Below are 14483 nucleotides of genomic sequence, written 5' to 3' on the forward strand. Positions count from 1 at the left end.
ACCCTTGGTAGAACCTTCTTGAATACTACAGGGGATGTTATTGATTGCAATAAAAACAAGGTCACTTTTCATATCAATGGTAATGAGCATACGGTGCACTTTCCGAAGAAACAATTCCAAGTGAATGGTATTAATGTTATTTAAAAATCTCCAACGATCACTATTGGAAGTTTTCAACTACCTCTACCTACTGGGAAAAAGAAATATGAAATGCTTATTGTTGGAGATATTCATATCCCCGTTGAGGTAACTGCTACCTCTTGAGCAATGCGTTGATTTTTCCCCGAAGAGGAAGGGATGATGCAGCAGAGTAGCATAAGTATTTCCCTCAGTTTTTGAGAACCAAGGTATCAATCCAGTAGGAGGCTACGCCCGAGTCCCTGGTACCTGCACAAAACAAATAAATCCTCGCAACCAACGCGATAAGGGGTTGTCAATCCCTACACGGCTACTTACGAGAGTGAGATCTGATAGATATGATAAGATAATATTTTTGGTATTTTTATGATAAAGATGCAAAGTAAAATAAAAGCAAAGTAAATAGCAAAGTATTGGAAGATTAATATGATGACGATAGACCCGGGGGCCATAGGTTTCACTAGTGGCTTCTCTCAAGAGCATAAGTATTCTACGGTGGGTGAATGAATTACTGTTGAGCAATTGACGGAATTGAGCATAGTTATGAGAATATCTAGGCATGATCATGTATATAGGCATCACATCCGAGACAAGTAGACCGACTCCTGCCTGCATCTACTACTATTACTCCACTCATCGCCCGCTATCCAGCATGCATCTAGAGTATGAAGTTAATGAAAACAGAGTAACACCTTAAGCAAGATGACATGATGTAGCGGGATAAACTCATGCAATATGATGAAAACCCCATCTTGTTATCCTCGATGGCAACAATACAATACATGCCTTGCTGCCCCTACTGTCACTGGGAAAGGACACCGCAAGATTAAACCCAAAGCTAAGCACTTCTCCCATTGCAAGAAAGATCAATCTAGTAGGCCAAACCAAACTGATAATTGGAAGAGACTTGCAAAGATAACCAATCATACATAAAAGAATTCAGAGAAGATTCAAATATTGTTCATAGATAGACTTGATCATAAACCCACAATTCATCGGTCTCAACAAACACACCGCAAAAGAAGATTACATCGAATAGATCTCCACAAGAGAGGGGGAGAACATTGTATTGAGATCCAAAAAGAGACAAGAAGCCATCTAGCTAATAACTATGGACCCGTAGGTCTGAGGTAAACTACTCACACTTCATCGGAGGGGCTATAGTGATGATGTAGAAGCCCTCCATGATCGATGCCCCCTCCGTCGGAGCTCCGGAACAGGCCCCAAGATGGGATCTCGTGGATACAGAAAGTTGCGGTGGTGGAATTAGGGTTTTGGCTCCGTATCTGATCATTTGGGGGTACGTAGGTATATATAGGAGGAAGGAGTACATCGGTGGAGCAACATGGGGTCCACGAGGGTGGAGGGCGCGCCGGGGAGGGGGGGGTAGGCGCGCCCCCTACCTCGTGGCCTCCTCTTTTGTGTCTTGACGTAGGGTCCAAGTCTCCTGGATCATGTTCAGTGAGAAAATCACGCTCCCGAAGGTTTCATTCCGTTTGGACTACGTTTGATATTCATTTTCTTCGAAACCCTAAAATAGGCAAAAAAACAGCAATTCTGGGCTGGGCCTCCGGTTAATAGGTTAGTCCCAAAAATAATATAAAAATGGATAATAAAGCCCAATAATGTCCAAAACAGTAGATAATATAGCATGGAGCAATCAAAAATTATAGATACGTTGGAGACGTATTAGTAACTTAGTGATTTACGAAAGTTCTTCGGTTTCATGCTAATCGAAAGTGGTTGTTAATAAGACTTGATCAACCTTATAATGGATCATTTTTTAGAGGTATGAAGTTGATGGATTTAGTAAGCACTACCTTCTATCCCCACCTTTTGTTTTCTGTTTTTATTAGTTAAATAAAATAAAATGCCATGTTCTGTCTATTTTCTGAATTTCCCATGCAATAAAAAATGACCCAAAAATAAAAAGTTTTCAGAATGCTCTGAAAATTTAATACGATTTTTTCTGAATATTTAAGAATTTCTGGTGCAAATAATATCAGGAAGGAGGTGCAACAGGTGGGCACAACCCACCTGGGCACGCCAGGACCCCCATGCGCGCCCTGGTGGGTTGTGGTCCCCACGTGGGCCCCGTCACTTATCTCTTCATACCACTTCATCACCTACCTCGAGGAAGTAATCACCTTTGCTCTCTCTCTCTCTCTCTCTCTCTCTCTCTCTCTCTCTCTCTCTCTCTCTCTCGTGTTCTTGCTCTCAAACCCGCGGATTTCGATCTCTTTGCTCGAAGCTCCATTTTCAGAACTATTTCGGGGGATTGTTTCTTGGTATGTGACTCCTCCGTTTGTCCAATTAGTTTTTGCTTTAATGGTTTATATTTTGAATAATTAGCTACTCTTGGTGCTATTGTAGATGAGCTTGCATGTTGAATTCATAGAGTTTTAAGTAGTTTGAATGCTTGCTATGGCCTCTATGCATCCTTGTGAGTAGCTGCTACCAATATCGTGAAGTTTTGTTGAAAAAATTTTGTGGACTAAAAATTTCAGAATTTTGTTCATAGGAAAAAAATGAGTATCTTTAGGAAGTTTTCTTCCAAGAAAAACTCCAAGGGGGTTATTGGGGAGTCGTCTGACAGTGATCTCCATGCCCGGAGATTGGCAGAAGTACGGTTGTGCGAATGGCCGCATAACCCATTCATGGAAGGGGCCGAAATCCTTCAAGAGTTTGTACAATATGCTGCTAATGCCGGCCTCACCGACTTCATCGCGGCTAAATGTGAATAGCATCATCTCCTCACAAACTCCTTTGTGCAAAGTTTTAATTTTCTTCCTAGGAATAATCCCCCGAGGTGCAGTTTAATTTATATGCTGAGCCCCATCAAATACCGCTTACTGAATTTTGTGACATATGCTTGCTTCCTTCTGATGGTGGTTTGGTAGAGCCTAGGCCCACAGAGTTAATGGTTTTTACCATACTCTGACAGTGGGAGATGAGAGAGGGGTTGTCGAGTATCACCGCCGCTGGCTTGCATTTTCCCGCTGTTCATTATTTCACTCTTTTCATTGCAAAACGCTTGCTTGCTAAAGAGAAGGTGGGTGCACTCAGTGCCCAGATTTTGCTGTTTTACTTGACTGAACTTGTGTTTGTTCTTGGTACAGATCAACTCATAGGAAATTATACTTTACTGGTCTTTTTTTATTGTTTATTAAAATAAAGTTTTTTAATAGTCACCACATGCGTCTTCATGGTCGACGGGACACCTACTCTCACTGACGAACATCAATGAAAAGCCTTAAATAAATTAAGAATGCGAGCACCGGTGACAAGTCTAAGACTTAAACAAGTCATCACAGTTTGCTATTAGGCTAAAAGATTTAAAGAGGAGGAAAAGCATGAACTCATCGTGTCATAGTATTTGTTTTGACTGACACATACAAAATGTGCATTGAGCATGCTGGATATTCGAACATGGCCAGGTACTCGGATCCAACTAAAAATGTCAACTAAATCAAAATGTTTCTATGTCCTAGCCAGAGTGTGGTGTGGATAAAAGATAATGACCTCAAAAAAAACTGGAGAAGGTGCAATAATGTTTTTTACCGCCAATGAAACCCGAGAATGCTTGTTGGGACATGGTACCAGGTGAGGATGGAATCCCAGAGCACCCATCTATCATAATCATGCAGAACAAATACCGAAACTCACGTACAACCCGAATACACATATCTACTTGTTTGTATATATGTCGTGTACCACCAAACAACAACATGTACACACTCCTCTCTTTAACATCAACCCCAGTCGTTGCCCCATCTCTCTTCTCTCCTCACTCACCCCCTTCTCTGCTCACTCAACCTCTCATCACTCCTCTCTGCTTTGCACAGATAGTTCATCCCACATTTCCATGTGTTCCTCCATGACCTGATCAAGCTCCGCGCTACGTACCTCAGTCGCATCATCATATGGACAAGATTGCACAACTCACGCTAATCTAGTGCTCTAAATGTAATCTGGGATGTGTGTCTTGGTTTGTCTTTGTGACACGATGGAAAATCCAGGAAGGCATTTCTACAAACGCGAGCGGCGGGGTGTAAGTTTTCTCACCAAACAAACTCTCCTTCATCTTTGAGATTTAACCAATGTATTTTTGCCCTCTCTCTCCAGGTTGGAGGTTCCCTGTTCCGAAAGTGGGAGAACAAGTACATCACCCTCCTCGATACGCCCACACCGAAGCTTATATGAGAAGGAACTTGGTGGTTGATGAATGCCGTGTGAGGATATTCTCTATCCACTGACTCTGTATCTAGCGGGAAGGAAGAGCTTGAGGTACATAAATTTAAGATACATCTATGGCTAGCCTACTAAATAGGGCAGGTTGGCCATAAAAGTGTTTAAATCTATATATCTCAAGTGTGTCTCGCGAGGAGAGGAAGTGACACACATGACAGGCTGGTCATAGATGTGTCTTAATTTTTTGTACGAAGAGTGTCTTTCATCTCTCCAGATATAGAGGTAGTGGGCAAAGGAGATCCTCACACAATTGTCGTCAACCAAACTTTTTCATACTGGATTTTTTGAAATGCTCACGAGCAGAAAATGCCACACATGACAGGCTGACCATAAACGTGTCTTAAATTTCTATACCTGAAGTGTCCATCCTCTCACTAGACATATAGACAGTTGACAAAGGAGATCCTCACACACGTTTCATTAGCTAACAAGTTCCTTCTCCTCTAAGCTCCTGAAGCACTTGGACATGGGTGCGTCGAGAAGGAAGGTTTTTTCCTCTGCACACTGTACTCATTTAATATTTTCGGTGAAAAATTTAGGGGCAATTTGGTTTCTAACCATAATTTGTCACACTTTAAGTTAGGCAAGTTTCATCAAGTTATGTGGTCTTCGTTCTAGCCACATCTAAGGTAAGATATTTTTTGAGAAATAAACCCCACATGTCATACATATAGAAAGTGGCAATATTTTCTTAGACAAGTCAAAGTGTGACTAAGAATTTAAGCACTAAGATAAGTGAAATGTGGCAAAATTAAGGCCAGTTCTTTTGGCCGATCTTGAACCCTTTTTAGCTTCTCTCAAAATCTCCAATCTCATTCGTTTGCCTATCTTACATAGTTAGGGTCTAACTAGGTAGGATTGTCAGCTTAGATTGTCAAGCGAATGGGTGTTTGATGATTTTGGAAGAGTCTTCTAACTAGCTAGTTAAGGTCCTTTAACTAGGTAGGTTTGTCAAACACTAGTAAGCGTGCACGTGCAACGCACATTTCAAATGTTGATCAAGTGAGTGTGAGTTAATGTGGTATAAAACTAAAATATGTTTTGCAAATAAATAAATTAAATGGATACAAAACAACATGTCATTTAAATTGTATTTTAAAAAGTGAGACATCACTGTAATCCAACAACCAGATGAAGAATCAGTGTGTGGCCTCAATAACCAATGTTTTTACGCAAAATGATTTCTGAGATGAATTTACACACAACTAATATGTAAGTTCCGAGCACATGCAAGAGAAGAATTGAAGTTATGCATATATCTTACCCTGTTACCATCAGATGCAAGTGGACGACCAACTTAAGATCACTTGAGCCCAGAGAGCGGAGAATATTATTTTCAGATTATGCATCATTTAGAATTGCAAAATGGACCAAAGATAAGATAATTCATACATTGGATAAATTAGCAAAAGACAGCAATGGTGTAAATAGACATGGGACATCCCAAATATACATTGGATAAAATGCAAGGTGATAATAAGATTAGATCTGGTCACTTTATTCGAAAGTAGTAAGACTAAATCTCCCAAAAGAAAAATGGTTGTTCTGCCTATAAAATATATAATGCCGCCCCAGTTAAAAAAGGTAGAATAAATGATGCCACAAGTTGCATCATCGCCCATCCTAACTGCGCTATTGTATCCATTTCAGAATGGTAAGCAAGCAAGTGTGTCGGGTAGCTACATGAGTATAAACTTTAGTGTGGTCGATGATACCAGCAACCATCAAGTCTTCGTACTACCAAACAGAAGGATTGCACGCTTGCAGCTAGAAAGAACCTCGCACGACATCATCTTTTATGCAATCAGATTTATGCAGAAATATATGAACTTCATATTAGCAAATGAGATCTGACCTTCTCAGTAAAAATGATGTCATTGACACCGACATTCTTCGCAATCAGTTTGAATGGAAAAACCGAAATGTTCAATGGTTCAACATGATTGTTTGTGACCCACAATTGGTGGACCGTGTTGGCTGCGAGTATTAGGAGCATTGGGCAATGCCAATGTTTCTTTTACCTTATGCAACCAGGGTATCCTTGACACATCTACTTTAGCAGCCAATTTGAAAAGAGTGCACACTCCACCAACAACAATACCTTCCTCAACGGCAGCTTGCGAAAAGAAGAAGCAATTCAGAAGGTTTAAGGAAGCAACAAACTAATTGCCTTATTTCTGCTTCTTTGAAAAGCAAATACAAAGTTGACAACTCGAAATGTTCAATGACAAAACATTGATTGACTCACCTAGTTACATTAGAGCATCCTCAACTCTCAACCTCTCTTTAAGTTCGGTTTATGTTCGTCCTCCCACCTATCAAGTCATGGGTTACATTTCCCATACCATCCTTCCTTCCAATAGGTTATCAAGGAAAAGAGCAGCATGTCAAGAGATAATGCCCTCCATTAATACCTGAATGACAGCGACACCACCGGCCAGCTTTGCTATCCTCTTGTTCAGTTCTCCTTCTCATAGTCTAGTTTTGCTGCCAGCAAATTAGCAATGATAACTTAGAATCAGACTTAAAGTCTACGACGCGTTCTAAGTTTGCGATAAATAAAACAACTACACAAAGAGGTCATACAAATAGATTTAAAATCAACTCCCAGGATGAAGCCTTCAAGAATTTCTAATCAAGGGAGGCATAAAGAAAAGAAAAGGAGGCATAAAGTGTATTGTAATACGAAGAAATTTCTAATCTGCATCTACTACAAAGCATGATAAAATGGAGCCTTCAAGAATTATGCTTCCAAGTCAAGGGAGGCATAGAGAAAAGAAAAGGGCCGTACCTCATTGAGATTTTCTATCTGTGCCACCCTCTTAGTCACTTCTTCCTGGGCTACATGAAACCTCTGTTATGAGTTGTGAATGACAGATAAAGCAACAACAAGGAGGTGATAGAGATATAGCAGATCAGAACCATTTTGACATAATGATAAATTTCTACAGGATTCCTTTAAATCAAAGGAGGTATTTTTTAAGCATTTTGTAAGCAGGTTTGATAGCGATCCATATACATACCAATATGCACAACCATAGGCTCGCGCCGGTGCCATGCGCTGCCTCTCGCCAAAGACGGTGGCCACCGGAGGTTCACCGTCGAGGCCGTCGCGCCCCTGCCCTTCCTCCTCTCCCTTCCATCTGTTCTTCTCTATCTCCTCACCTTCGAAGCTCTCTCTCCCCGGAAACGCAGCAGACCATGGAGGAGCTCAGCCGCCACCGCCGTCCCTCTGACTCGCGGGCGCCGCCCATCGTCGACCCGAACCGTCTGCCTTCCGCCAGATCCACGCCAGCCCCGCCAGAGTGCACGCCTTGGCCATCACCGTTCCCTGCATCGAGTTGCCGCCGCCGCCCCGCGTTGACTGCATCGCTTGCCTGCGCCTGGGCAATCGCTCTAGCCGAAGCACAATCTTTGGCCGGATGGAGGGTTGGGAAGAAGAGACAGCGCCGGAGATGGAGCAGTCTGCGCGGACATCAATTTCCTTTTTTCTGTGGGCCTTGCGTGATTGGAGGAGGGATTACAATGCGGGTGCGTGATCATAGGGAGGCCGGACCGGTAATTCGAGGGAAGGCTTTTGGATGGTGGAGTATGGTCAGTCATCGAAAATTGCCAAGTCCACACAATGAAGCTATTAGATCAGGGATGATTGTTAGATTGAGATTTGTGGGTCTAATCGTACGGTGTTTATGGTTCGTGCGGTGTTATGGGGCTAATTGTGAGGTACATCTGAGAAAGTTCTTGTTTGATTGTTTAATAGTAGTATAGATATAGATATAGATGTAGAAGTATAGATATAGAAATGGATGTTAAAAATTCTGGAAGAAGATGAGGAGAGGGCTGATTCTGAATCAGCCAAGAGAACTAAACCAAACATGCCAAATTCGTATTCTTCTTGGTCCCTGACATCATATTACCATTTTGCCCCTGTGGAATGGTTGGACTCAACCCGTCATTTGCGACCGCCGAAGGCCGAACACACCACACCGGAGTGTCGTGCCGCCCGTCGTTCCGTCGTGAACAGCAGGGGAAAAGCGGCGGCGTTCCTCCCAGCGGTAACGTCCCCCGTATGCTCCGCCCCTCCATTTTCTTGAGTTGAATGCGAGGTTTCTTGATTGCATAAACCCTAGTTTTGAAGTGGGGGTTCCGTTCGCTCCACGTCCCGCCGCCTCCACGCACCCGCTTGCAGATGCAGCTGCTCCTGCGCTGTGGCTCTCTCCTCCGTCTCTACGAGTACGGCTGCCAACCCCCCTTATATGCATTTGCAATTTCCTTTTGTCGATTCGGGTTCTCCGCACGCCGTAGGGCAGCAGCTTTCGATTTGGGGGGATAAAAGAAGGGGTGGAGTTCTCCCCACTAAGGAAGTGTAGATCGAAAGCAAGTTTATCGGGGGCTCAATGGTGTTTCGCAATGTGCTGCCTAGGCTTGCCGTCATGGTGCAGATGGGGCTTTAGTATTTTTGTTCTTTTTGTGAACAGCATCCAGTTAACTCCTTTTGTGATTTGTATGAATTGCCGAAGACATTGTTAGCCAGTAGTCACGATGTTTATTTAATTTTCTGTGCATTGAGGAGATTGGCATGGTCATCGTGCATATATGTGGATCTAAATGTCTCAAGAGTCACTTAGGATGTTTCTGCAATACATGGTGAAACAACTTGTTGTTTACAGGCGTAGCGGTGGGCTTCCAAGAACAAATTACAGTTGCAGAAAATTAGTGATTCCAATACTAAACGTGATGAGTGAGAGGACGCGGATTACCTATTCACGTAGAGCTGTGTCTAAGAACAGTGAGATCAAGAAAGATGAACAAACAGTCATAGAAAAGGTTAGTATTGTATATACCCATTGTGCTGACATTTGTCCTTTATACATCTCATGGTCAGAAATTCATGTATTTTTTGGAACCATAGGAAGATGACACTGAAAGCACATTGGAGATAGAGCGAATCAGAGGTGACCCTAGTATGCTCCAATCCATGACAGTGAAAGAACTCAAGGAACTCACAAGGTTCAAATTTTTCCTAGCCTCCCCTTATTGTATGTTTCTGATAATTGATTTATCCATTTAGTTTTGTATGCCATGAATTTGAAGGAGGATGGGAGTTGCTGCGAGAGGTAACAAGAAAGATTTGGTATCAGCTCTGATGGAATCTCTGGGTGAGGAAGTAATTGGTATGACTTACTTGCAGACCTCTAGTGGTACCATTGAACTAAATTCATGCTTTCTTTGTATAAACTCTACATGTACCTCAACAACCTCCTGATTCAGTTATGACTTCTGCCCTAGTAATATGAGACAATGTTCAGTTTTTCCCGAGAAATTGTATCGTAGGTAGCCAGAAGAATACAATCAGTACGTGTTAGTGTATACATCTATATAGTGTTGCAATAAGCATTTTGGCTGGATGCTAATTCTTTTTCTGCAGGTAAAGAGGGAGCATCAACCATTGAGCAGATTGGCCCATCAGAAGTACCTTCAAAAAGAAAAGGTGCCGCTTCAGTAGTGGTTGAACAAAAGCTAGAAACTTCTGAAGTTATTTCCGCAACTCCTAGCAAGAGAAGTAGAACCAAGCAGAAATCAATTAAGGGCACCACTCCGGAGGAGAACCCTGTGACTACTGTCAAGATAAATAAAACATCACACAAGAAGGAAACAGTTGTTGGTACGCTCATTGTTTCACCAGTCTTGATCATTTCTGGGCTAGAAAATTACTGCTCTCTTGGCTAACTGTGGGATTGTCTTTCACAGCCAATGGTGCTATTGCAAAGGCGGGGTTGGGTCTTAATGTGGATGGTGCAGAGCCTTGGACTGTACTTGTACACAAGAAGCCACAGGCTGAGTGGATTCCATACAATCCTAAGGTCATGAGGCCTCCACCCCTTAGCAAGGATACAAGGGCGCTAAAGATTCTATCATGGAATGTCAATGGACTGAAAGCTCTAGTAAAAAATAGGGGCTTCTCTGTTCATGAGTTAGCACAGAGGGAGGATTTTGATGTGCTATGCCTGCAAGAAACGAAAATTCAGGCAAGATATTTGTTATTACAAAATGATCTTGTAAAGATAGGACAAGCGCAGTTCTGTCTCGCAAAGCTGGCATTTGCTTTTTGTCCTCTCTGAAATTTTTGCTGTACTTCATTCACTCGAATAGTTTATCAACACATAATTGCACTGTTTTGAGCAGGAGAAAGATGTTGACGTCATCAAGGAAAGTCTACTTGAAGGGTATACCAATAGTTTCTGGACATGTAGTGTGTCAAAGCTTGGCTATTCAGGGACTGCCATAATTTCACGGGTATGGACTGCCATTCTTGCACCCTAGCACCACCAATTTTGTCAGTGCTTCATAGTTCAAAACACTTATGAATTTTCATTGGTTTCTTCTGTTGTACTGTGTTTCAAGTTCAACCAACTGCAAGGAATACTGAATGGAATTGGAATAGAAAAACAAAGTGCCCAAATGCCCCCTTATCTAGGAATCACCCCATTATACCAGTTGGTTCAGCTCTACTGATACTGATGTTTTATTGGAATCTTTAACTCCAGATTACGTGAAACTTAGAAAGGAAATGACTGAAACATAAGCGGTTAAACGCTCGAGCTATTAGTTTGCTTCATAGTTATCCTTCCATGATATTAACACATGTCACCTGATTAATCATTGTGCTGTGCTTTCTGTACTTTTTTATGGATGTTAGACAAGGAGATCCATTATATCGTTGTGCTGTTTGCACTTTTTTGTACTGCTTCAGTTGATCATAAGGACACATTAACAAGTTAGGACTGTTTATTATCAAATACAGTAACTTTGCTTAGCATGCCCCTCATATTCCGTATCGCTTCATCATGTGTCCTGCACTTTTTGTAGGTGAAACCACTTTCTATCAAGTATGGGCTTGGTGTACCAGACCATGATACAGAAGGGAGGATTGTGACGGTGGAATTTGATGATTTTTACTTGCTAACCGCTTATGTGCCGAATTCCGGTGATGGTCTCAAAAGATTGGTAATATATTGCTGTAGTTTTCATTCTGGTATGCATCACTTGAGATTCGAATCTAATCCGTGATTATATGTTACTGTGTAGACTTACAGAGTCACAGAGTGGGATCCATGCCTTGGTAACTACATGAAAGTATGCTCGCCTTGCCTTTTACTTTTATTTATATTTGAAATAGTTTTCTTATGCCTTTATACCTTTGTCTGTCACGTTTGTTCTGGAAAAAGATGAAGTTCTGACTTTCCCCATTGATTCATATTGTTATTTGTCACTGCATTGATTTCCCCCATTCCTATTCTTAGTCCTTCTGTTCATTGGACATGTTCTCCAGTACAAGCAGTTGTGGTGGATATCTATTTTATCTGTTTTCTGTGGTTGCATTTAGGGTTGGTGTGTTGTCCTGTACATTTGCACATACCAAATCTTAGTAATAGCTATAAAGTGCTTTGCTAGAACTTTGGAGGTACATGCCACAGTTGGATGTTAAGGCCCCTAAAGTTTGCATGAAAACCTAATTAGGGCTGTGGACCTTGACATTGTTCAATCCAACATATTGGGCAGCTTTCACCATGCAGTATGCGCCATATCTCCATTGTTGTCTATTTTCATTCACTTACTTTACCTTAATCGAGTTAGCACATTGGAACCTCTCTGATGTTGTGTTTCTGTGCAGTTGATATCATGTGCAAAACTACGCTGTTAGTTAAAAATGCACGATTATGTTCAAACATGATGCGGCCCTCCTTCAGTTTATCATGTTTAACTAAACCTGACGAATTTCGTATGATTATGCAGGAATTGGAAAAATCGAAACCTGTCATACTAACTGGTGATCTTAACTGTGCGCATCAGGAGATTGATATACATGATCCTGCTGTAAGTAGTCGTTAGTTTGTATCACCTACATGCTTGAATGTCTGTGGTTCAGAAAATTTACTTTATGCTTAAGTATGTGGTGTATGCGCTATTCCACTGGTGTATGACCACAAAGTTCATTTTCAAATCCTTGCTTATCATGTTACTAAAATGGCTCCTCCTGGACAATTACTGAGACTTGAACCCAACATCTCAGGTGTTAAGTTAGCCACACTAACATACAAGTACATCAATGTGTAAGCACTCAGTATACCGCTCAAAGGGTGATCTATATTATGCAAAATTGCTGCATGCTATGTATTTCAGGTTGTGTTTGTTATTTCATTGTCCAAAAATATGCTTGTTAGGAATACAATTATCAAGATCCTTGTAAAAAAGTAGAGCTGCTGAGAAATCCTGGCCCAAATTGTGGAAAATAACCTTTATTGTGTTGTTATTGGACATGTTTTTGGGTGGCCTGTCAGTCTGTCACCTTGTCTAGATCATGGATGTGACGGCTGGCCTGATCTGTTTTGGTACTGATATCATTTCCACTCTGACGTCCTCAAACGTTCTGTGTTACATTTTCTTGTATTTGTTACCTTTTGTCCAGGGAAATAGTAGAAGTGCCGGCTTCACAAAAGAAGAAAGGAAATCGTTCGAGACTAATTTTTTGTCCAAAGGGTTCGTGGATACGTTTCGGAAACAGCACCCTGATGTTGTTGGATATAGCTACTGGGGTTATAGGCATAATTGCCGGAAGACTAATAGAGGTATGACCTCGATGACTCGAGCCTGACCTTACCGCATAAACCGGAAACCACTCCCTTCATTGTTTATATTTACTAGCACGATCTGTTAGCGACCATTTAGGCATTTTACATTTATACCCATCTATTGTTCAGTTGACAAATTTTGCTACATGTTTGATCATCCCAATGAGCCTCACTTGTTTCGTCATGTGGGAGGAAAGTATGCTCATGGTTTTAACATGTCGTCTTTGTCTGTTGGCGGATGCGCAGGTTGGCGCCTGGATTACTTCCTCGTGTCGGAGTCCATCGCAGAAAGAGTCCACGACTCATACATCCTCCCAGACGTTTCTGCCAGTGACCACAGCCCACTCGGCCTCATACTGAAGCTCTAGGCGAGTGGCTGATCCCCGGCCCTATGTGAACTTGCAATCTAACTTCTGGGGCTGGTCTGCGGCGTTGCTTGTTCCGGTTTGCGCAGATGATTTTGCGTCAGTGAAACAGTAGGTAGTACTCTAATGGATGTTGGCTGGTGGTCATTGTACCAAATCCAGGGCTGTAGCGTTATGACTCAGCATGAGCGTTTTGGGGCAATCCCTGTCCTGGCTATGTGTTCTGACTGACCTTTCGGACTTAACATGAAACTGTTCCTCTGGTAGTCTGGGTCAGATATGCTGTGCTGTGTTGTTCGAAGCAATTTTCTCAAGACTAAAACCTGTAGAGTATAGACTACATGGTGCATATCAGATAAGTGTGGAACATGCGTTAAAACAAGAGTCTATTCAGGAAGGAGAAATCTACGGTATGAGCTAATTTGAGTACGTACAGTGGTGTTGAAGGATCGTAAACAATAGTTCCATAAAAAAATTACGGTTTCCTTTCGTAAAATATAACTTTTTACGGTAGGAGATATGGTCTTCGAGTGTACCTGGATAAAAAATACAATAAGAGCAACTCCAACTGGCCGACCTAAACGGACGGTGATTTTGTCCGCTTTTTCTGTTTGGATCGGCTAGGCGGACACGGACGTCTGCTTTGTGTTTGGGTCGGCGTATGGGCAAGCCCAACACTTGCCCGATCCATTTTGACGGCGCCGACAAAAAAAATATTGTGCATGCATATTTCAAATGAAAACAACTTAATTAAACATTAAAGCCGGCCAGGAAGGCCGGCGAGAGTCCACGCGTTCATATTAGCATTAAAAGAAATTAGAAACAACCTAACTACGAGGCAGCGCGCCCTAGGCAACATCCTCGGGGTGGGTGAGGTCGATGAGCGTCGGCGCAGGGCCGGCCCAGGGGAACGCCGTGTTCCAGGCGGTGGCGATGTAGGCCGCGGGCAGCTGTTCCGGCGGGGGCAGTGCCGGCACGTGGGGCTGTTCCGGCCCGGGCAGTGCCGGCGCGGGGGACTGTGCGGCCGCCTGTGCAGCCGCGGCTTGGCGCGCCTCCTCCTTGGCCTCGCGCGCCTCCTCCTCGAGGTCACGCTCGA

At 42.5% G+C, this 14483-nt stretch overlaps 1 protein-coding gene across 4 annotated transcripts; it reads left to right on the top strand.

The window, feature by feature from the left end:
* The first annotated feature begins 8314 nt into the window (after positions 1 to 8314).
* On the top strand, positions 8315 to 13663 carry LOC119269290 (DNA-(apurinic or apyrimidinic site) endonuclease, chloroplastic-like). Of its 4 annotated transcripts, none has more exons than XM_037551082.1 (13): positions 8315 to 8444; positions 8520 to 8622; positions 9060 to 9216; positions 9302 to 9399; positions 9484 to 9563; positions 9818 to 10054; positions 10141 to 10418; positions 10576 to 10686; positions 11260 to 11397; positions 11479 to 11526; positions 12187 to 12267; positions 12860 to 13019; positions 13269 to 13663. In XM_037551082.1, exons 1-13 carry the CDS (start codon positions 8324 to 8326, stop codon positions 13388 to 13390), a joined length of 1734 nt encoding a protein of 577 aa, XP_037406979.1. In that variant the 5' UTR covers positions 8315 to 8323; the 3' UTR covers positions 13391 to 13663. The 4 variants fall into 4 exon arrangements, with proteins under 4 accessions (XP_037406979.1, XP_037406980.1, XP_037406981.1 ...); XM_037551083.1 differs by having other exon boundaries at positions 9484 to 9548; XM_037551084.1 differs by lacking the exon at positions 8520 to 8622 and having other exon boundaries at positions 8318 to 8444.
* Positions 13664 to 14483: the final 820 nt, after the last annotated feature.

Source organism: Triticum dicoccoides, chromosome 3A, assembly GCF_002162155.2.
Source record: "Triticum dicoccoides isolate Atlit2015 ecotype Zavitan chromosome 3A, WEW_v2.0, whole genome shotgun sequence".
In the NCBI taxonomy this organism is placed as follows: Eukaryota; Viridiplantae; Streptophyta; class Magnoliopsida; order Poales; family Poaceae; genus Triticum; species Triticum dicoccoides.

Excerpts from the sequence above, each read along its gene's own strand:
- LOC119269290 (XM_037551082.1), top strand. The coding sequence starts at position 8,324 with ATGGTTGGACTCAACCCGTCATTTGCGACCGCCGAAGGCCGAACACAC. Across the intron at positions 10,687-11,259 it reads GGACTGCCATAATTTCACGG|GTGAAACCACTTTCTATCAA; the intron begins GTATGGACTGCC and ends CACTTTTTGTAG. Across the intron at positions 11,398-11,478 it reads GTGATGGTCTCAAAAGATTG|ACTTACAGAGTCACAGAGTG; the intron begins GTAATATATTGC and ends GTTACTGTGTAG.